Genomic DNA, 23,902 nt, shown 5'->3' on the forward strand with positions numbered 1-23,902 from the left:
AGTGCTCATGATCTTTGTAGTGGCCTGGACACTCTCCCAAATAGACACTTGCATGTGTCTACTCCTTCTTTTCCAATAGCATGGCATTTATGAAAGTGTTCATGGTATTCTATGCTAATGTTGCTGTCAATGTGGCCTAAATGGTGTTTCTTAAACATAAACATAAACATCAGAGGTACCCTTAAGTCGTGAAAATCTTTCAACACTCTGACTATAAACTGGTTGTACAAAAACCCCTTGTAATTGGTCGTCTCCTGCTTCATTCTTTGGAAGGTATCTTTGTAGCTCATCCCACTGAGAGACAGAAACTCTCTGCCTCTCTGTCTCTCTGTCTCTGTCTCCCCTGCCCTCTTTAAATCTGAGCTACTCTTAGGTTTGGGTTTGGCCAAAAAAATATGGTGGAATTACAAAGCTAGTTCTGGGCTTTGGCCACTGGGAGCTACATAAGCATTCATTTTCTTCTTAGGTCCCTGCCAGGCCTACACAAGCCAGCTGGTAGCACGTGAGATACATATAGAAACAATCTCTTGGCATCCAAGATGAAACTATCCTAGATCAGGCAGTGCCTCTCTGAGCAGTTTATCAGTAACATAAACATGAATGAGTCAACTGAGGCAGCCCAGATCGGCAGAGGCACTGAATCAACCTTCAGACTTGGGAGAAATAAGTAAATATTTGTTATTTAAGCATCTAATTTTAGAGCTCACATTACTGCATCAGCAGTTAGCTGATAGAAGCAAAATATGAATCCCTTTTTAATTAGGAGTCAACAGAGGCAAAACATGTATTCTTTCCATTTTTAGTCTGTTTTCTAATTTGGGCTGATTTCCCCCTAGATTGGATGGACCATCATCCCCTGGGATCTCCTTCCACCATTTTAAGAATCCTCTTAATTTTGTCATCCTCACATCTTTCTTTTCTTGGTAACATATATTTTAGGTAGAATGCATCCTTTAGGGGTTGCCTGAGAATGTGTGAATGGGTTTGGATACAGTGCATATCTGAAATTCTCCTCTTACTCTTAGTTTGTATCATAGCTAAGTCCAGAGTCTAGCCTGGAAGTAATTGCCTCACCATTTTTTATGTAGTTTTGTATAGTTCAGTGAGTTTAATTAACACAGGCTAAACAAAGTGCCTTCATAAGGTTCATTTAGTTCAAGGTAAAACTTCCAATGGTGTATTTATTCTTGAAGGCCAACCATTCACTGTTACAGTTTCAGGGGCCCTTGAGAAGGGTTCTACAGATGTAAAGATTTTACTACTCAGCCAGGCTTAGTGTGGTCTGAGGGTTACAAGTCATTTTTCTTGGAAATACCCAAGTCTCTGGGAAGATCTTTTGAGGGCACATTCCATTTGGCAAGCTTCCTCTAGGCAGGAAGCTTTTGTCCTACCTTGTCTCTTGGCCTTTTTTCTCCAAAGGTGATAAGTGGGAAGTGTGATTACATCCTGATTCTTTTGTGGTTTGTTTGTTTTATTTTATTTTTGAGATAGTGTCTCTCTGTGTGGCCAAGGCTGGCCTATCAGACTTATGACTGTCTTACTGATTTTAAATCCCGAGAGCTGGGATTATGAGTACACACTATCTTATCCAGCTCTACGGTTTTATGTGCAGGCCCTAGTTTGACTCTTAGTTCTATAAATAATGCATTTCTTTCTAGAAAATACAGGATCATCTCTTGCCCCAGAGTGTTAAGATATTTAAAGACAATCTGACTTGATATGGTTTTATCTTTATTAAACATGTAACATGTCCTTAGTCTGATATTCATGTTCATAAACTGAGGCATTTCTTGTTTCATCTCTTTCATGATCTGCTCTCTCCACTGCTATTGTTTTCTCTCTGTGTGTTTTCTTGTGATTGCATGTTAGATTTCCTACCAAAGCTCAGTCTTTGGGACGCCCATCTCTCTGTTTCCCTTTGTCTATTGATCCCTTTGTAATGATATTTCTTCAACTTTATCTTACAAACCTCTTGGCCTTATTTTTAAACTCTGTCCTTTCACATTTGAGTATATCAAAGGTTCATCTTGAGATGGTGTGAGTGTCCTCTTTTCCGTGACTGTTCTCTTCTTACTTCGTGCTTCGAGTCTTCTCTGACTGAGGTTACTAATGACAGGTTTTATTTGTTTTATTTCTTCTCCATGAATTCTTTCTCTCCCAAGTGGCTTTATCGTATTTGCTTTAGTCCTCGTATTTTGATGCTAGGTGCTTTCTGCAAGGACTTAGTACCTCTGTGTCTTATTATTATACAAAGTGAGGCATAGAGAACTGGGTGCCTGATTGGGTCTGAGGCATGATTCTTACTGAACAGTCCCTGATGGTTTCCCTGGGGCACTATCATATCAGTATCTTCAGACATCTTTCCAGGCTTATAAAATTCCATAGAAAGGCTGAACTTCTTGAAGGAGGCAGGACTCTCTGCCAGTGTTCTGAGAGTTATGGAGAGAGAGAGAGAGAGAGAGAGAGAGAGAGAGAGAGAGAGAGAGAGAGAGAAGAGGTCAGGGATTTGAACATTTCCATATGCACAGCTTCAGAGTGCGTGTGTGTGTGTGTGTGTGTGTGTGTGTGTGTGTGTGTGTGTGTGTATGGAAGCTTCGGCAGACGTTTGTTTCTTTGTTGTTTCTTTCCTTAAGGAACAAAAAAGAGGCAACTCTGGTGGTGGTACATGCCTGTAATCCCAGCACTTGTGAGGTAGAGGCAGGGTGATCAAGGCTGGGGAAATGACTCCGTGTTAAAATACAAATGTGCGGGGTAGAGAACAGATTCCCAGAATTCATGTAACATGTTGGGTCAGCGTGATGATTCACCTGTAACCCCAGAGCAAGCTGGCTAGCAAGACCTGACATATTGCAGAGCTTTGAGTTTGATTTAAAGACCCCGCCTCAAAGGAAAAGGTGAAAGAGCTATCAAGGATGACTTCCAATAGCAACCTCAGGCTTCAACACGCATGTCCACTCCTGTTTGTATTTCTATATACATGCAAACACGCATACACATTTATGCACTACACACACACACACACACACACACACACACACACACACACACACACACACAAAAGGAAAAGGGAAAGAAAGTTCTCCAGGTCATTTCCAGCTACATAGTAAGTTCAGTACAAGCCTAAGCTCTATGAGATCCTGTTTCAAACAAACAAACAAACAAACAAACAAACAAACAAACAAACAAAAAAGCAAAACAAAAACGAAAACACACAAGAAAAATAAGGGGTAGGGTGGGAAAAGAAGAAAACAAAACAAAAGGGAACGCGACACCAGCTGTCTCTGACTTCTTCCATATTCAGACAGTCACCTTCTGCCCCTCTCCACTTCCCAGACCCCTCACATCAGAGAGCCTGGATTCCATTTCTTATGACCTTTTAATATTTTCCAATACACACTTTCAACTGGGTAATATACACATCATGTTTTCCTCATTATTATTAGTCAATCAATAAATATACAAAAACTAGAAAAGAAGAGGATGATCTCTGAAAAAAAAATCAAAGGAACAATAGAAAAACTCATTATACATACCTAACAATTGACTATGTTTAAAAAGTCAACACATAGAACTTACACAAAGACACAGGACATCATAGTGGGTAATCCCTGTTCTTATGAACATTTTACTTTTCTAAAAAAAGTGGCTGTTTCTTCTACTTTCCTATGACAGTCTTGGATGGATTTTAGCGAAAAGGCCACTTCTTGGTGTTATGGATGTCAATATAAAGCTTTTTAAGGGTTCTTCTGGAAGCATTCATTTTATCTAGCTAGAACATACAAACTATAGACATGAAGTTATCTTTCACCTCATTTGATTTTAACCCAAGACAAACTGAAGGAAAGCCTTCAGATACATGAGAGATTTATAATTGGTGGTAATATAACACTTTACATGTTCCTAGTACTTTACAAAATCACTAAATTCCAGCCTGTTATTTTTACTAACAGGACCTCAGTTCAATGACTTAGCTCATATCACCTGGCAAGCCATTGGCAGAAGTAATACAAAGTCAGACTGTGCTACCAGAATCATCATCACCATGGCAAACAATATCCTACCACAACCCAGCTAGTGGACATTTCTAGAATAGACATAGACTCATCTCTGGCCCTGAATCTTCCATGACCCTTCTTGTGTGCCCTCAAAAGGCATCAAGGGGTCTTAGAGTGCTTGACAGACCCCTTTAATGCCCAATCCCAGAGTAGCTTGCTGTATACAGGTTAAAGAGCCCCAGGGAGCCTGATGTGAGTGTGGTAGACCAGGACAGCTCTAAGGACAGGGACCATTCTAATACCAGTAGAGAATAGCGAAGAATCATCTAGTGTCTATTCGAACAAGAAAACCGGGTGTCTAAATATGGAACTGGCTAAGAGTATTCACAGAGAAAGAGAAAGAAAATCTGAAAGCCAGGCCCTGTGAGAGAGCTGGGCAGGGAAGGAGAGAGGCTGGAATGTTTGAAAGGAGAGCTGAGGGTCACAATGAGCATCGGAAAGTCTGTGTATCTCCTTTAAACAAAGCCTTCACATCCACTCAAACCTGATTCAGGTGGAAACATTTTCTCCTTTTTTGTGTTTGTTTTTATTTGAAAAAAAACTATTAAACATATAAATTTAGTCAACAGTAAAAATGGGAGCCTTAGAAAGGAAGTTCCATTTTAGAGAAAGCCTTATTTTATAGATTTAAGTTCTTCTACAAGGTACCTGGGAAGACCTAGGAGCAATGGGGCATCCTGGCAGATGAACACTTGCCCAGTATGTGAAAACTATGAGGTCAGAGGGTGACAGCATTCTCCTTTTGCTAAACCATAAACCTGCTCATCTGGTGGTGGTAAGATTCCAGGGGTGGGCATTCTTATGGCTTTTTGAAGGATTCCCTGGGGAACTGATTCTAAGTACCAACTGGCTTGCGAAAGCATCAACAAATGTGGTGATGGAAAGAGTGGTCTGGGGGTTGTACATCATGCCTCCTCATGCCAATCTACTGCTCTCTGTCCACACTTTCATTTCTGTTGGCTTCTCCTTTTACTATAAGGTGTCAGAAGTCCCCTCCACACTGTTTTGTGAAAGTGCCAATAAGATCAGTGTCTATGAAACAGGACCGCGAATGTTGTAAGATATAAAAACTTAATGTGCCCTTTAAGAAAGAGAAATGGGTGGTTATCGAAACATAAAAGGGACAGAAGCTCTCCTACTCCCAATTCAGATTCTTGAACAGGAGAGAAACCCCTTTGATAGCCCTAGAATGAAAACAGTGCTCCTGTCCTTGATCTTCTGAGATTCAGCTGGGTAAACCCAAGCAGGGCACGGATGCTCTAACATGAGTTTCAGAGGACCATACTAAGGTCACATTGATGTGCTACAAAGACTCAGACCTTGCTGATTTAGAAACTGAAGGATCACAGCACAACAGGTCAAGATGGAAGATGGACAGGTATTTATTATGAATCAACTTATACCCTGTTATGCTTCTGACAAAGTAACCTAAAAAACAAAATAAAAAAAACAAAATAAAAAAAGTCATACTGAAAAAAGGACCTCCAGGGTTTGATATTTCAAAAACAAAGATAAATAGCTTACTAAAGATAAATAGCGTCACCCTTTGGGGAATCTCTCAGAAGCATGTGGAAATTTTCCAGCAGAAGGGAGTCTATAAAGAGAGTGTGTAACCAGTACACCTGATCTCCCATCCACTGCAAAGCAATGCCTACAGATTGGACTGCTGGGAGGCAATATGGACCCATTCAAATTTCCTCCCAGAGACCAATCTCTCTAAGTTCTGGGGAAATCCTTAGCTGGTGGATGTTACCTGGGACTTTGGGTTCAATCGGGACCAAGAGTATTCATTTGGTAGAAGCCTATGGTAGCATACCCTGGTAATGCAAGGCCTCTAAGGAGGAACTGGAAGAGACCCTCATTTCAGAAAGCAATGCTATTTTCATAAATTGGAAAACAAACTTTTAAAAAACAAAAAAGGGAAATTTTATGCCCAAAATAATCCCCAATAAAAATAATCAGTAGCACATTGCATCTGTTAAGGGTCCCAGCTCCCAGTAATGACATGTCTCCAATTGTTGTGTCTTTTCAAGTTAGTGGCATAGGCACTACACCCCAATCTTCATATCCACACTCTGCAGATTCCGGGTCTCATCAGCTGTCATAAACTGGTCCGGAGTCTCTGTTGGTTCCTTGTTCACCAAATGCACCATTTCCTGAGACTTGCTGGCCTCCCCGTTGAGTTCACTTGGTTTCCTGTCTTCCACTGTTCCATTGCCACTGTTGATCACCAGCTTCTTCTTCTGCCCACACCTGATGATTTTTAAAAACATCATATGAGAAAGGGTGCAGAAATTAACCAGCCAACAATTGACATCAAAACCAGTGAGGACCCCTGTGGATATCATCATGAGCATCAGTACAACTTAGCATGGTATTCCTGTGGGCCCAGAACTGACCATGGTACTTTCTCTACGTCATCTTCCTGACTGCAGCACTTCTTAAAGTGAGATTCCCTAGTCTAGCATCAAAGGGAACTTTTCAGATGTGGAAATTATCTAATCTATGGAAGAAGAAACCAGAAAGATCAAGAGTTGGGATCCAGAATCAGAAGTTTAATAGCTTATACTTGCAGCTCCTCTGGAGGCTAAGACGGGAAGATCACAAGTTCAAGGCCTTCCTGGACTACAAAATTAAGTTCAAGATTAGCCTGGCTAGCCCAATGAAACCCAGTCTCAAAGAAGGCAAAGAGGTCGGAGGACACAGCTAGTGGCAGAGGCTAGCCTAGGTGCTCAAGGTCAGTGTTACCTTCCTAATGTCGCAACCCTTTAATGGTCTTCCAGGTCGAGGTGACCTCAACCATTACATTATTTTCATTGTTACTTCATAACTGAGATTTTGCTACTGTTCTAAATTGCAATATAAATATCTGATATGTAGGTTATCTGACATGTGACCCCGTCCTCCCAACGGGCTCAAGACTCACATATAGAGAACCACTGCTCTACATTCAGTCTCTGGTTTCTTAATAAAACAAACAATAAACCATCACACTGCAGAGGCTTCTGCTGCAACCTTTGAAAATCAGGAGTGTAGAAACCCAAAGCTACTGTTACACCCTAGCCCTGTGAGAGCTGAAGAAGCTCTCAGGGACATGAAAATCCAACAGTCTTTCTAGTTAGTCAACATACAATGAAAGAGTAAAGATTCAGCCCCTGATCTGTCTGACTCTGGAGCCCTGAATCTCTTCCCCCGTCTCCCAAAGGTGCAGTGCAAATGTTTGTCTCTGAAGCATTCCAGTTCTGCAGCCTCGGATAAACCATGCCGACTGTGATCATAAATCATTCTGATCTGTGATCGCAAGAAAGTTCCGTTACTTCCTCCTTCAGTCAACACTGTGCTGCCGTGTCAGTATTAGGGCAGCGTGTGTGGAGAGTGAGAAAGCAACAGTGTTCCAGAAGGATTAGGCCATATTGATTTTTTTCTCCCATGGTTGGTTAACTTCCATGTAGTCCTGCAACAGGACATTTGATAGCAACAGAAGATAAACCACGTGTGCCACTTTAAGGTTTCTTAGCAATGTGACTCAAAATTCTAAGGCAGGAGAAGGGCTTCTATGGAAAAGTGTGACCCTGACCTTATCCTTGTGATCCTGACCAGCACTGCCTGGCCCCTCCCAGCCTGATTCAAAGCTTCCCCTTGGTTGTAACCTGATTGTTGCTTGTGCGTGTAGCAGTTAGGTTAGGCTGCTGGAAGCCAGGTCTTAACAGCTTCACAGCTATGATGAGGGAAAATGGATGACCATGAATTAAATGCATGGTTAACTCTTGGCAAAGCACAAGAAGTTGCTATAACCCTCATTAAAGTGGCAATCACTCCCATTGTACAGCAGTGGGAAATAAAGGCCAAGGCACTTTTAAGGCTTGCTTGAGGTCACATGAGTAAGAATGACCGAGACCGTATTCAGACCTCGAGCTTCAGGATTAAGTGGTTGTGCTCTGCCTGGTTCTGTCAGTGCTGGAGGTTTGGAAACAGTATGAAGTTGGAATGATTCTCCTCGCTGCTGGACATTTTGAACTCTCGAGACAAAATGTCTATTATTTGTGATCATAGACTCTTCCCTCTAAGACTGCCAAGGTCGTAAACTTTAATCTCTTGTTTGGGGAAGTCAAAAATATACTGCCTCCACAGGAAGCAGATCTTGTATCACTGAGCATAGGTGTGGGGAAGGGTGGAAGGAAAAATGTTTCAACTGTGCAACAAATGGATGAGGGCTGGCAACACTGGCAATGTCTATACAGACAGCAGGGTGCAGCTGTGTAGCCTGAAGCAACTCACTTGACTTCTCTGAGCCTCACTTTATGTGCTTGTGAAATCAGCCTGTTGGGACTGTCAGTCTCACAGGATGGTGGGAATTCAACAGACAGTCTCCTGCTGTTATTTATTGCTTTTACGAATATTGTGGGTTGAACAAAGTAAGGCTTTGGATAATCAGAAGAGCTGGAATATACTAAGTATTCAAGATGTGCAGACTGTAGTTGTTATTAGAATAGAAGCCATGAACTCTAATGGTTTCTTAGGCTGCTCTCACTGTAATTGTCCTCAGAGAAATGATGGCACCATATAGAGACCCTTGTTCCTCTCCCTTGGGCTACCAGACCATTGAAACAATGGACAGCAAGAAAATAGAATTTCCAAAGAATCTCATACTTGGGAGAAGAAAAAGCTGAATCTTGGTGCAAGCCAGAGGGGACCTTCTTTTGGGGAAAGAGATTTTACGTCTTTCCCACAACTTTAATGACTGTCATGTGAGACAGCCTGGAACCCACACAATACTGGGCCATTGATGGGTGGGGTCTTGCTATCACTGGAATTGCTTAGCTGCCCATACATCTTAACCTCTATTTATACTTTAACTTCATGTCTGGACTCTGGAGATGGATTTGGGGGGAAGAATTGTCACAGTATGTCTTTATTTGTACCTCTTCCAATGGTTACATTGTCTACCCCCTCTTTCTCTGCTTTGAACTGGGTTGCCTGTTTAACTGGTCTATTGAGAATGGGTGGCTAAGCCTGCTTGTTAGGGCTGCCAGAGATCAGGCTCTGACCCTAACAACCCCAGCTCACCACCTGCCTTTCTCTACGCATTGGCAAGATAAATCAAAAGCTGGAGGAGAACACTGCCTGCATTATGCCAAACTCTCTCGGGTGACAGAGAGGAAACTGGCCTAACTTAGCTAAGTCTCATTTGCTTATCAACCAGATTGTTGAGAGGTAGGCTGAGGAACAGGAAAGTGCTTTGTAAGTATAAAACTATATCTATTCATGCAGGCAAGACCACATTGACTCTATTACTCTAAATCAGAGGTTCTCAACCATCAGAAGACCATAATACACTTTAAAACAGTTCCCCATGCTGTGGTGACCTCCAACCATAAAGTATTTTTGTTACTACTTCATTACTTCATAATGTAATTTTGCTACTGTTATGAATCGTAAATATCTAATATGCAGGATGGTCTTAGGCAACCCCTGTGAGAGGGTCCTTCGACCCCCAAAGAGGTCACAACCCAGGTTGAGAACCAATTTTCTAAACAAAGGAATTGATTTGAAAGTGTATAGCAGTAGACAGGTAAACATGCCCACTATGTTGACCCACTGACCTCTGGTTTTCTGCCGCTATTATCTATGTTCTCTTAGGAAGATTATTTAGGATTATCCTAAGAAACAGTCCAATATCAGGTGCTCTGGGCATTTAATAAGCACTGTTAAGACTATTTATGATTATTCTTATATTTTTGCTTTTTCTCATAGTTCTCAGCAAAGATGGGTGCTGAAGAGGTTTCTGTAAACCAGAGACTGAATCCAAGAGAACGTCCAATGCCAAACTACACCTGGTATCTTTATAGCTATGTCTGAGAGACCAGATGTCCTTATAAAACCTCATCTTTTTTTCTCTTGAACTGCAAGTACTACAGAACACACAGCAAACTCAGGCAGGTAAATGAGCCAGCCCTGAACTTATCCTGGAAAGGGTGGGCAGACCAGGTAGGTGCTGGATTCAGATAACATACTCTTAGAACATCCTGAAATTTACCTCTACTTAGACAAATAACTTGGCAATTGATTTTATGACTTTTCTATCCCCAAACCCATCAGGTGTTTATGAATTCTTTTTGCAGTGTACTAGAGATGTGCCATCCATTATAATAGTCACCTATAATAGTCACATGTGGCTGTTCATTTGTTTGCTTGTTTGACCTGTTTACTTTGAGACATGGTCTTGCTATGTAGCTAGGCTGGCTTCATACCCATCTCAAGCTCCAGCTTGCTAGGATTACAGGTGTGTGCCACCACGCCCAGTCTTATGTGCAGCTAAATTTAAACAAAGGACAATTTAAAATTCACTTCTTAAAATTTGTTTTAACCATTGTATCCTTATGATTAGCACTCTAGCTACCTCCAAGCACCCAACAGAATGCTTTGCTATGCTACTCTTTTCTCTGTTGATGTGCAGCCTGGGTGTCTCCAAACCTGTGCTATGACATGCCCTTCCTTCGGCTCATATTGTTTCTAAATAAAACTTTTACCTGAGGGGGAGACATCTTACTCCTGTGATAGAATGAGTCTAAAGTCACTGTGATTGTAGCTTACACAGTAGACATGGAGCATGCTCATCCCTGGAGGAAGTTTTATGACTTCCACTACTCTAGGAGGGAGAACCAGTTCTAGTGAGCACAGATCAGATGAAGCTTGACTGCTACACAACAGAAGGAAAAGCTTACACATCACGGAGATTTATGACCAGGGAAAGGTTCCCTAAAAATACCATTAGTTTCATCAAAGAGAAGGCGGATGGGGCTTGTTCTGCACAGCCAGAATAGAAACTTTTGAGACCAGTCCTGAGATCTGAAGCCTTCTTTGGCAAGGCCCGTGTGGCTTTCCTCTTTTCCAGACACATCAGATCAATTCTTCAAGGGGGTAGGCGCCTAAGGGCTGCTACTGTTGGGCCTCATCCAATATCTACCAACACAATTGGCTCCTGATACAACTTGCTCTTATGGGGAGCACAGAAAGCATAGAAAGCTGTAATTCAGGCTCCTGGTTTCATGAAGGGCAGCAGGGAAAGTAGGTGTGGATCATGTCAAGGGTGGGGAAAGTTGAGGAAATCACGGAGCATCCCCACCATCAGTGTCTTTGACTGTTTATTTTTATTTTATGTGCATGGGTACTTTGTCTGCATGTATGTGTACCACATGTTTGCCAGGTGTCCTCAGAATCCAGAAGAGGGTGGTAGATCCATGGAACTAGAGTTACAGGTGGTTGTGAGCCACCATGTGGGTGCTGAGAACTGGGCATGGGTCCTCCTCAAGAGCAGCCAGTGCTTATAATTGCTGAGCCATCCCCCTCCACATCAGCACCATTCAGATGCCAAGACTCTCAGAGAACTTTGCAATGGAAGTGCTGGGAGTTAGTATCTGTGACTAATGTCACCTCCGGTGCAATGAGCACCAAGGGTGTCCTCAATGACAGCCTCTCTCTCTCTCTCTCTCTCTCTCTCTCTCTCTATATATATATATATATATATATATATATATATATATATATACACACACACACATATGTGTGTGTGTGTCTGTGTGTCTGTGTGTCTGTGTGTCTGTGTGTCTGTGTGTCTGTGTGTCTGTGTGTCTGTGTGTGTACACTCATTTATTGGCTCCTGGGCACATTTGAGCATGGAGGACAAGGTCAATGTTAGGTGTTTTTCTAAGTCACTCTCTACCTTCTTTATTGAGTCGGGTTTTTCCTCACTGAACCTGAAGCTCACCAACTTCACTAGACTAACCAGCAAGCTCCAGTGAGAGACTCTTGTCTCTGCCTCCCCAGTGCTGGGATTATGAGATCACACCATCGTGACCACCTTTTTACATGTCTTCTGAGGGCATGAATCTCAGGCCCTCATTTGTGCACAGCAATGCATTACCAAGACAACTGTCTTCCCAGCTGCCAGCCAGCCATAGGCCTCCATACATCTAAACCTCAGCACTGTTTTAGAAAAGAGTCATGCTCTTCCTTTTCTCTCCTTCCTCATTAATGTTAACAGTCACAGAGCTCTACAAAAGATGCTGTTGAATAAATGGATTCCCCTCTGGACCAAACTTTCTTTGATGAAAATAGGGTTCCATATCTTTCTTAAATGCAGTGCTCAAAGCAGAAAGGCTTCTGCCTTCTAACGGGATTAGCGATGGGCTATTAGCCTCAGGAACACAACACACATTAAGGGGTCCATGGTCTATTAGCTTTAGGAACACAATACACATTAAGGGGCCCATGCGGTCCTTAATCACTTTTCAGCAGTGTGGCAAATCTGTTTTCAATCATCAAATCAGGACACAGTAATTTATGGAGTTCATGAAGCTGCTTTCCCGGTGAGAGGCCAGCTTAGCCAGCTTCTGCCTGTCCCTGTTTGCAGGTTGCTAGGGTGATGGCTGGCCTGGGGACAAGGGGAGAGGAGGCCATGAGATCCTTTCTTTGCTGCTTAGAGACAGGGAGCCATGAAGGATACGATGCTACAATATGCAGACTCCGGCTGCTCTCCGGACCAGCTGAGATGCTGAGGAAGGGCCCTCCACACCAACAGCATCTGGGACATCTCCATGGTGACATCTGCAAAGCTTATGGATTGTAAATGTGACACATTCTAGGGCTTGAAATCAAAGGCTGATTCCAAACAAAAGGAAATTCATATTTAATTGAGCAAAAATAATCCAAGAGAAAACAGGGATGCCAAGAGGAAGAATAAAAGCTCTTTGAAGGGCTTCCCCAGTTCCCATATTTATTTTCATCTAATCTTAGGAGCCCATAGGAGGTCTGTCAGGTTTCCCCCAGTTTCTGTTCCATGGGTGGTCAGCACTCATGACTAATATTTTTCTTATATCCTCAAAGGCATAGGTAGCAGCACCATGATTTGAGTGAGCATTTTCACGAATTCTAAGCACTGTAAAACTGTTGTTTGGTTTCTGCAGATGATGAGAAACCCTTCAGAGACTGTGCAGGGCACTGGAAATAGTTGCTTATTGTTTCTGAGCAGCAACAACAAAGTGTATAATTCTCTCCTGACTTCTCACAATTTGAAGCATTTGGGGCCTGTGAGGTAATTTAGAGGCACAGAAAAGGCAGACTAGTTAAGCAAGAAGACTCCAACCTTCCAAGAGGCAATCCCAAAGGATATTTACCAAAAGCTTAATGTCTGCAGCAGACACTTAAGGAAAAACAATGAATCTGTAAAACATCTGGGAAGGAATTTAGACTTAGAATTTTTTTTTGAGTGCCCTGGCTTAAAGTTCCCATCTCCTGATACTAGTGTTTCTATTGTCCTTCATTTCACCTTGGGTAGCACTCTACTAAGAGGCTGGCTATAAATTAATTAAATATGAACACCATGTAAAAGACTTTCAGAATACAGAGCCTTTGTTACTGTGGGAAAGAGAGGTTTCAAGTGTGTGAAGACAGCCCATTTACCCTTTCTGTGGTACTGAACGGATTCTCTAGCCTAGAAAAGTTTATCAGTGCTTCATAGACTTCACTGTGAGACAGATTTTCATAGGCAATGCCCTGAATCCCTTCAACCGAATTTTTTATAAAACGCAAAATAATATCCTTAAAGAGAAACAAGCAACAAAACAGGGCCCATGCCAATTTTGGACAAAGATTCTAGAAGGTTCCATAAGTTTCCAATGACCAAAGGAAGATGGCCAATTCTTGATTTGTTATACAACATTTTAAGCCTTGCAAGAACTTAGTTAATATTTGTTTAGTGAGTCAATGGCTGAGTATATTCTTTATGTGTCTTCCCAATGAGCTATTTCATAACTTCCACCTGATAGTCACCATAGGGTTTAACCATGAAAAACCAAGGAACAGTAAAACTTGACCACTGTTTAAAGGAGGGGTTCCAAAGCATCATACATGTAAGAATGGGGCAGAGAAGGGCTTCTTAAACTATGATATGGGCAGGACTCCCTGGGATCTTAGTAAAATACAGACTCTGATGCAGGAACTCTTGCCAGGCAAAAAAAAAAAAAACAAACAAACAAAAAACAAAAAACAAAACAAAACAAAAAACCTACAGGTCTAGCACGCTCCAGGCTACCAAAGCTGCCAGTTACAAGGGCTACAGTCTGAGTAACATGGATATAAAACCCAAGTTCCACCATGCCCTTCGAAGTGGAAAGCTGCAAGGGGCACTCTCTCTTACCTTCTCCTACTGTTGACAGCAATGCAGACGGCAAGAATCAGAGCCAGCGCCAGGAGGGATGCCAAGATGATAAGCCACTCTGGTGTGAAGAGAAGGACATACGTGAGCATCACCAACGTATGTTATGAAATAAAAAATGCAATTTAAAAATTGATCTGCTCTAAATGAAACCCCCAGTCAGCTCTGCAGAGAGGTTTGAACAACAGCTCAGCTAAAACATCCTAAGACAGACTTTGCTATAAACGTTCATCCGACAGACTTCTTTTATTAACCTTTTATCAGTAGTTCTTCCAGAATAAAAATGTTTCAAAAAAGAAAAAAAGATATCAAGAAGCCTGTATATGTTTTTGGTGAAATGTTAAGTAGATTAAAGAAAATTTATATTTCTCTTGACAGAAACATTCCGTGCCTATGTGAGAGTATCTGCCTTGAATTTCATTCAAAACCAAGATGGAATTCATAATCTAGTGGGAAAAGGATCTTCCCATGGTAAGGATAGAAAAAGGGAGGTACAGTCTACTTATTTCAGTCATTCGGCTCCACTGATGACAAACTCCAAATTACTCATGCTTTTTGATTAGCATGTACACTTCTGAAAAGGTAGAGGATCTCAAAGTTAGCTTTAGTGATTCCCTCCATTATATTGCTTTATACCAATAAAAATTGAAACCAACCTAATGTCCAATGGTGAGGGATTAAGTAAGCAGATCAGGATTCATACATTTTTGTTATGTGCTACATAATTCAAGGGAAAGGTACTTAATGACACGGAAAGTGGAACTGACAGGCAGAAAATATTAGCCAAACAACATATGTGGCAGTTTGGAAATAAATTACTTTGAAAACAATATTAGGAAAAACATCAATTAATACTGTAGCTTTAACACGTGTGGGTAATGAGATACAGTGATTGACATTTCCATCCATTTTCTAAGCTATAGTTTCTAAAGTTTACTGGATAATCTTGTACCACTTATGGATTGATGCAATCTCATGCGCATGTTTTAAACTCTGGCTTCAACAGGATGGACAAGTTGTATGATTCAGTTGCAGATGTGTGTGGTAAATGAAGGCTTGTAAAGGAAGAAAACCAGGGGTCTGTCAGCCACTATTCTCCTTGGAAGTCTCACTTTCCTCTTACTTCAGACTGTGCATCCCCTTTGGTTCACTTCAAGGAAGCAGGGACACTTTCAGGAAGATGTCATTTCTGTTCTTCCTCCCCTCACCCTTCCTGGCCTTCAGTGCTGAGAAGTCCACATTCTTTCTCACTAGACTGAGATGAATTCTCCAGCTTGAATTCAGCCTGCCATCCCCTGCCCACTCCTCCCTGAACGTCCACTCCCTCTTTGTACTCCTGCCTCCTCAGGTGGTCAATAATTTGAGACAAAGGAGCCCTCTGAAGAAAGGGTTAAAAGGATAATTTAGAACATTAAGGGAAACTTCCTTTGTGGACTTCCCCCGACCCCCACCCCTTTACACATACTCATTTTCAACCCCAAGCTAAAAGAAGACATTGCATCAAATGCTAAATCCCTTAGCATGGGACAGCCAGATGTCAAAGCTCCCTCCCTGCATGTGTAAACTTTATAAAACATTTCTTCTGGCTGCATTAGCAGACTGTCCCTCAAGGAAGAGTAATTTGAGGACTGGAGGAATGTTTTCACTCCAGCCAGCCCAGATAATCAGCATCTCCTCCCTGCCTGCCAATGCAAGAGGATGACACATTGCATCTCAGTCCCAGAAATATAGGGGAAACTGGGTTGAGCTATGAAGGAATTGGGTGTACCATGAGGTCCTCTGGGTGATCCATCGTTCATGGGGGGGAAAATGCTTAAGTAACTGATAGCATCAGTTCTTTGAGGTAGCCTCAGTGTGAGCTCATCTATCTAATGGGTACCTAAAGGGGAAAACAGAGAGGACTACAGGGAGACTGTAGTATTTTTATTTATACCTAAGCTTGCACAGGGGAGCCGGATGTGCATCGATGAGGTCTTGTCTAGGACATTCTGAGAATCTTGCTGTAATTATCTAATGTTTGCTGCATGGTGTGAAACTCACCTGGAATCTGAGGTCTCCTCGCAGGACCAGAAGTTGTGGTCACTCCACTGTCTTGATTCCCACTTGAGTGTCCTAAGGGGAAAAGCAACAAGCTCTTTCAGCTCAAGTTTGGAATATATACCCAGGAGTTCCTTACACAGCATTGTGCTGGGCTACCCTCCAACCACTGCCTCACTAGAAGCTATAAATAGATCCAAGATACAGATGGTTATAAAGTGCTAGGCAAAAGATATCATCTCTCCTCACCTCCCAAGAAAGTTCACTGTGACTAAGCTAAAGCTTACAAATGTTATTTTTGTCTCAAGGAACAGTGATGGGGAGTGTTTGAACTTGAACTCCAGAGCTAGTCAACCCTGGGTTTAGGTCCTAACTCTGCCTCTTATTAGCAACTTGTGACTGGCCAAGTCATTATCTCTAACTCGCTGTTTTCTCACATTTAAAGTGAGGATCATAACAGAAACCACTTCATTGTTATGTTACAGAGGCTTAAAGAAGTATATGACAGGGGTTGGGGATTTAGCTCAGTGGTAGAGTGCTTGCCTAGGAAGCACAAGGCCCTGGGTTCGGTCCCCAGCTCCGAAAAAAAGAACCAAAAAAAAAAAAAAAAAGAAGAAGTATATGACAGTAGTAGTTGTATGTATTATTAGTTCTACAAACGGTGGTACATACCAAGACGAACAGTACCCCCTCACTAGGTAGCTTGCTATGAATACAAAAATCTCAAGCAACACTCAAGACCTCTAGAAACAACATCTTCATTTTAATAGTATCCCTAATGTATTTATATGCCTCAGAAAGTCCAAAGTTAGTCTAAAATTTACATGCAAATTGTGCCGGTCAGTTTTTGTCAACTTGATACAAGCAAGCCCAAGTCATCTGTGAAGAGGGAATTTTGAATGAGGAAATGCCTCCATCAGATAAGTAAATCTGTGGGTGAACTTTCTTGATGATTGATATGGCAGAACCCAGCTCACCAGGGTAGTGCCACCCCCAGACAAGTGGTCCTGGGCGGTATAAGAATTCAAGCTGAGCAGTCCATGGAGAGCAAGCTACAAGAAGCATTCCTACATGGCTTCTGCCTCAGTGTCTGCCTCCAGGTGCCTGCCCTGACTTTCTTTAGTGTACTATGACTTGGGATATGAAAGCCAAATAGACCTCCGCCACCCCCACCCCAAGTTACTTTGGTGAAGCCTTTATCACAGCAACGGAAAAGCAAACTAGGATGAACGTCGTAGGTACTGAAGTGAATGCCAATTTTACTTTTGCCGTGGTGGGGAGGGGAAGGGGGTTTGTACTGTCTTTTTCTGCCTATAAATAAGAGGTTATTAGAGTCTATGCTAGTGCAATGAAACGTTAGAAAAATGAATGCTTTCTATTATCAAAAGGCAAAGTAAAGAAATGAACAAAAGGCCCAAAATTTGCCAAGAAGCATTTTGAGAAGACAATCTCAAAGAGCCCAGGTGCCTTTTCAAAACAAGGAAGACACCACATCTAAAAACGTCTTGGTTTTCTGTTTCCTTTCTTCCTTTACTCCTTGCCACTAAACAGCAACCTGCCCTGGAATCTTGAAGGCCACCAAGGAGAGAAAAGGCATGATTGTTTGTTTAGCCCATTGGCCAGGATAGCTGGGCTTAAAGGAAAATATCTGAGAGGGTCAAACTTTAGACTCTTGTGTAGTTTGGTGCATTTGCTAAAGAGCAAACAAAACAGAGCCAAGTAACATGTGTATTGTTTCAACAGACCTCAACCTATTCTGAGAGCGGCCTCTCCTTCACAGATCTCAAAAGAGTCCAAGGCAATTTTTCTACCCACCTGTCAGCATCCTGAGCAACTGGCAGGTTTTGCATGCACAAGTCATGGCATATCAGCCCTCCAGACCGGAGAACTTTGGCCTTGAAAACCATTGTAAAGGTATAGCCACTCCCACCGGTCTCTCTTGTCTGACTCATAACAGCCTTTGATATTTGAAAAGGAGGCCATTAATAGATCATAATCTATTTATTTTCGTTTTCCAAAGAAGTGCTCCCAGCAAGGAAAGATCTAGGTGTGTGCACAAGATGAAGCCTCCTGTTTGAACAATAGACACCTGCACAGGAGCCAAAGGGAAAAGACCAGTTCCCACCCACCTGATTCTCACTTCAAGCAAAAGCCCGAGAGCCCAGACAGCAGGCTTCCCTTGTGCCCAAGAGCTCCATAAATCCAACCAGGGGGAAAAAAAAGGCCTGAAGAACAAGTTCTACAAAGCCAGGCACTGGACACACCAGTTTGGAAATGTGGCCCAACCCCAGACATGGGCATGGAGATCATTCAGTTGGCCTCAACTGTGAGAAAGGCAGCAGAGAGTGGAGCACACAGATCAGCTGAAGGGGAGGGGCTTTGGGTAACTCAGACCCTCATCCTGTGTGTATCTCTCTGGATGGGGCAAGATTAGGTGCTTCCAGCAAGCTTCTGTATGCAATCTCTGCCGCTCCACAGGCCACACCCACAGTCGTAGGGAATCTCTTGGCTTTGGAAACTGTGCCTTCAAACAGTAATCTCTTACTCTCTCAATACCTTGACTTTTACACAAAACTTCGATTACTTGAGGTTTATTTTTACTAACAAGGAAACTAAAGCTGGGAAGACTAGGTTTGCTAAAGACCCTGGTGAGATTGAAACACCATTCTCTATTTTAGGATAATTTCTAAAGAGCCCTACAACCCAGAAGCCCTACATTTAAGAGCTGTTATCAAAGCCACCGTGTAAATACCCATCCCCAGATTCACTTGAACTCTAGAGGCAGTGCTTGCCCCAAACTCACGCAGCACAGGTTCCTAATTTGTACAGATTCCTGGATCCTGTGGACCACATAGATGTGTAATAATCAGGGACTCACTGAAGGATGCTAAGACAGCATCTCTGTAGGCCCAGCATTAGGGAGAAGCAAGCTTGCCTCATGTCAGACATTGCTGCCTGGAGTAATGTTTCTAGGGTTTGATCTGAGCCGAGACCAAGATCAGTCTATTTAATAATGCGTGTCTGGCAGTAATTATGGTCATTATGGAATTTTCTTCCAGCCTGGGCTTAGGAGAGGCAATATGAGACCCCAGGCTTGAAAGCTGGCTCCCCCATTCTCTGGTCATATCAACTTGGCAAGTTGCTTCCCTCCTCTTGACTTTCTTACCTCTTACCTCAGTCTCCTCATCTGTAATAAGACGATGATAATAGTGTTTTCATGTATTATAGAGTTTGCAAGGTGATTAGATATGCTAATAGTAAACGAGCTCTAAATTCCTTGGTATTGGGGTCACTTGCCCTGCAGAACTATCAGTTCCACGTAGTTCAATGTAGAAATGAAACGCTTTGCTTAATCTTTCTGGCACACAGCAAATTCTGAAATGCTGGCTACATTATCAGGTTTATGCTAAACACTTTCCAGGTATTTACCCTGTTATTTGGCCTGTAAAGGGTGCCCTATGAAAATATCTCCAGATTATCAGCCAGGACCTTGAATCTCAGACCCTGTCATCATCTTGCTCAATGTATAAGTAGAGGAATGAGGATCAAAGCCAAGCTATTTTATGCCTAAAGAGCTCTCCTATTGACTCCATAATGGGACAGTGCTAAATGGGGTTGTCCTTGTTAAGGTCACTATTGCTGTCATGAACACCATGACCAAAAGCCACTTGGGATGAAAGAGTTTATTTGGCTTACGTGTCACAGTCCATCGAGGGAAGGCGGGGTCAGAGGAATCCAAACCTGGCTGAAGGCAGGCTGGTACAGAGGCCATGGAGCAAAATCCAGCTTACTAGTTCGCGCTTGGTTACTTACTCAGTTTGCTTTCTTGTAGAATTCAGGACCACCAGCTGAGCAGTGGTCTCACCTACGAGCTGAGCCACCCCATGTCAATCATTAACTAAGAAAACGTCCTACAGGCTTGCCTATGGCCCAGTCTGATGGAGGCATTTTCTCAGTTGAGGCTCCCTTCTCTAGCTTGTGTCAAGTTGCCATAGAGTTAGCCATCAGAGAAGCTTGAGTTCGTCCAGCCCCTTTCACATGGAAGCGGTTTTGCTGGAGTGTTAGTTGTCTAGGTGCCCATCCCAGCAGTATCCGGATGACTGCGGATTTATTAGGAATACAAATGCTTGGGCTCCATCCCAGACCTACTGAATCAGAAACTTTGGGGTGGGGTCCAGCAAAGTGACTTAATAAGCCTTCCCTGTGGCTGAAAATACATGTTTTTTTTTTTTTAAAGTGTGAAACAATTCTCTAGGGACACTGACGAATGCTTCATTAGCAATCATCAGGTTCAGAGATTCTAACAGTGACTAAACATTTTAAACTCACCAGCTAATTCGGATCCATGAGTCACAGTGTCGAAACCACCCCTGGGGTCCATGGATGAGTCTCCATCACCTAGAATAACAAGCAATGAAAAGAGTTAACACTGTGTCTCCATTCACACTGTCATCGTCCTTTCCGTTGGCTGTGTTTTCAGAAAGCCACCATCTGCTAACAACAACATAGTAGGCACTGCTCATCCTTTAAGACACTGATGAACAGGGTAGATCCTTAATCAAAATTAAGGAAACTGAGGTGGCACAGGGCATTCTGGATGAGCACTAAACGTATTGTGTAGGTAGAAAGCCAAGAGCAGAGCCCTGATTCTTTTACAGGGCCGAGTTTTGAATGAAACGCTTCCCAGCTTGGCTAAGGATTGTGATACTGGAGAACTTAAATGGGTATCACCTAATCATTTAGATGGCTTAGACTATACAGCAGGAAAAGAGGTTTCTTTGAATCTAAAACAAAAGAATCTTAGGAATGAATAGGGCAAAGGCACAAAGTGAAAAAATAAAGGTCAAACCTAAGTGTACTAAAATCAGTGAAATGGGGTGAATGACAAAAAGTTGGGTACCAGAAGAAGTCTCAATTCATGTTTTCTTTAAAAAGTTAAGCCCACGTGGTCAACAATCATGATATGATCCCTTCTTCTTGAATATCCATCACCAGAAAGCTTTAGGTAGAGACAAACTCAAGAGCAGCTAGTTTTAAATCCAAAGGTCAAACTTTATGGGAGACAAACATACCCAGAGAACAGGGGTTCCTAGAGTTGGTGCAGATCGTTACAAGTGAGCCCAGATAGAGAATACAGTGAGATGCCCTGTATGTGATCCCTGGTTAGGAGACATAGGCTTGCGTTTATTTGCACATAACTTTATTACAGAGAGACCACTTTGTTCCTTGGAGAAGGGTTGTAATAACAGACCACACAGTACTTGATGAAATACCACACCAAGAGTCCCACCACCAAAATCACCATTTCCAAAGCCATCACCTTCACCTGGCCCATCACCACAACTGCCATTGCATGTTTCAGTGCTTTACATTCAGTGTGCAGAAATATTTATGATTCAAAAATCACAGTTTGAGATTCTTCTGGATTAAAACTGGGGATGAGAATCAGACCATTTACTAATCATTGACTTCACGAAGAACTGAAGGATGGCCCTGGGCACCATTGCCCTTTGTTACATTGATCAGATGGGATCAGCACATGGGAGTACTAATTTGATAGTAAGTGTTTTAGTTGCTAGTAATTAGATTCTGCAAACCACCTAAGAAACTATATCTAAGATTGTCATTTTTTTTTTTTTGGAGCTGGGGACTGAACCCAGGACCTTGCAAAGATTGTCATTTTAAATACAAATCTATTAAGTAGCATGGAACAGCCATTTTAGCATGAGGACGTTTGTGGCACTCCTTTGATTCATTCTGCATGAACCTAACAATAGCACTTGGAGGTTTTAATGAGGAAAAGAAGATTGTCAATAAGGACAATAACCAAAAGCCTTCAGAGTGTAAGGGGGTTTGGTCTTGCCAATACTGCTGAGGTTGCTTTTTTTAAAGTACCTTTTCTTGAAGCCCTAGAGTGGGAAGCCAGAGGGAATGTGCCAAGTGTACAACACCCTGGATTTTCCCTTGCTCTGTCAATCAGAACATCACTATTTCCATCTGCTTTGCATATGAGAGTCCCATGAGATCATTTTCTTATCTTTGTCTTTTGGGAGAGTGAAGGAGGTAGGCTCTTTCTACAAATTAGGTGTATGTGCATGTGTATACATATTTATATTTAAACTTATTCATCTTTATTGTGTCAGTGATTGAATGGTAGGAAGTACCCAGATTACAGGAACTAGTGGAAAGAGGTGTCTATTTTCTTAGCCACAGAGATCCCTTTCAGATTTTCCTTCCTATAGTGTTATTTCTTAACACAAACAAAGAAATAAAGAAGAGAAGTAGAGAGGATTTCTTACTTGAGATAAAAGTTTCATTCTGGGTCCATGTCAGACTTAATTGAGTAAATCATATCTTACTATTACAATTAAAAACTGAGGGTCCAGTTCATGAATAGTAAATCATAAATTTTGAAGCATGCCACAAATAGAAAAGGTTTATATATCTACCCATCACCAAAACTAAAACCAATCAGTCCATCACCAATTAAAGGTAATTTCAGAACAAAGGTACCCGTATATGAAAATTATCTGAATGTTTAGTAAAGTGCTGCTAAAAGGCAGACTATATTATCTGAATCAAATGAAATTGCTAATATTCAACTATTTCCCTCCATCAAAATATGTTTCACATGGTTCAAGTTAATATATCATAGAATGAAGAAAAGACAAAGCAAGAACATCTACCATATGAAATCACAAAAGAAAGGATGCTACACCAGGAAATGGAAGCATATTTTATCTCAAATAAATCCAAGTTTGCTGACACTATAATTGATGACCAATGATGAAAACCATCCCCATGGCACAAAGTAATTTAATCACAGCCTGCACAGAAAATATCCCCTACAATAGGAAAAATATATGTTGTTTCTCCAGAGAAGCAAGCCAGATGACATATGGCTAAATTACCTGGTAAGGAGCCATCCACATTAAAGTTGGAGTCAGTAGCAACAGTCCCTTCAGTTTCTCCAAAGACCTCAGTCTTAGCAGGGGTCACTGGGAAGAGAGTCCCGTTTTCCATTGTGTCTGGATATTGAGGGGTGTAGCCTTCCAGTGAAGTAGTTGTATCTCTGGGAAGACTTCCACCTCTTCTTGCACCACTCTTAGCTGCATGGAGGTGGAGTCAATGATAAGCCCACACCTGGAAGGTCACCACCCACTGGGCACTTGTCATCAGAAGGTAAAGTTGCCGAGACATCTTTCTACTTGTTCTCCAAGGCCAAAAGCAAATGGTACCAAGCAAAAGCAATGTTTTGCAAGGCACCAGCCAGATAGCACTCAACAGGAGAGATTTTGGTGACTACATACTACACAGAAGAGGCACTTCTTACAAGGTTTGTCTGAGTCATCAAGGGTGTGTGGTTATCCTATTGTGACCTTGAATTCACCTCAGCTATTAGAGGATTTTGACCTTTTTGTCTCAATTGGATTGACCTCTGAGGAAGGGGTATAAAAACAAACCATTGGATGGAAAGATGAGACCATTCTTCCTGCAACTGGAATAGTAAGCTCAAATCCAAAAGACCTGGGTCTACTGCCTTAAATTTCTTTTCTGTGCTAAGAGGACATTCTTCGTAGTCACCAATACCACA

General features: G+C 42.0%; 1 protein-coding gene across 9 annotated transcripts in view; it reads right to left on the reverse strand.

Moving 5' to 3' along the window:
* Window positions 1-3,357: 3,357 nt before the first annotated feature.
* Cd44 (CD44 molecule) overlaps window positions 3,358-23,902 on the reverse strand; it is an 88,613-nt gene continuing 68,068 nt past the window's right edge. For 4 of the 9 annotated variants that reach the window (XM_087649436.1, XM_087649416.1, XM_087649409.1 and 1 more), the window contains 5 exons: window positions 23,220-23,417; window positions 20,638-20,706; window positions 16,312-16,383; window positions 14,254-14,332; window positions 3,358-6,308 (listed from right to left, as the gene is read on the reverse strand). In XM_087649436.1, the coding sequence (XP_087505562.1) occupies window positions 6,104-6,308; window positions 14,254-14,332; window positions 16,312-16,383; window positions 20,638-20,706; window positions 23,220-23,417 (623 nt within the window). In that variant the 3' untranslated portion in view covers window positions 3,358-6,103. 9 annotated transcript variants of the gene reach the window in all.

The sequence above is a fragment of the Rattus norvegicus genome, chromosome 3, assembly GCF_021556685.1.
Source record: "Rattus norvegicus strain SHRSP/BbbUtx chromosome 3, alternate assembly SHRSP_T2T, whole genome shotgun sequence".
NCBI classification, from domain to species: domain Eukaryota; kingdom Metazoa; phylum Chordata; class Mammalia; order Rodentia; family Muridae; genus Rattus; species Rattus norvegicus.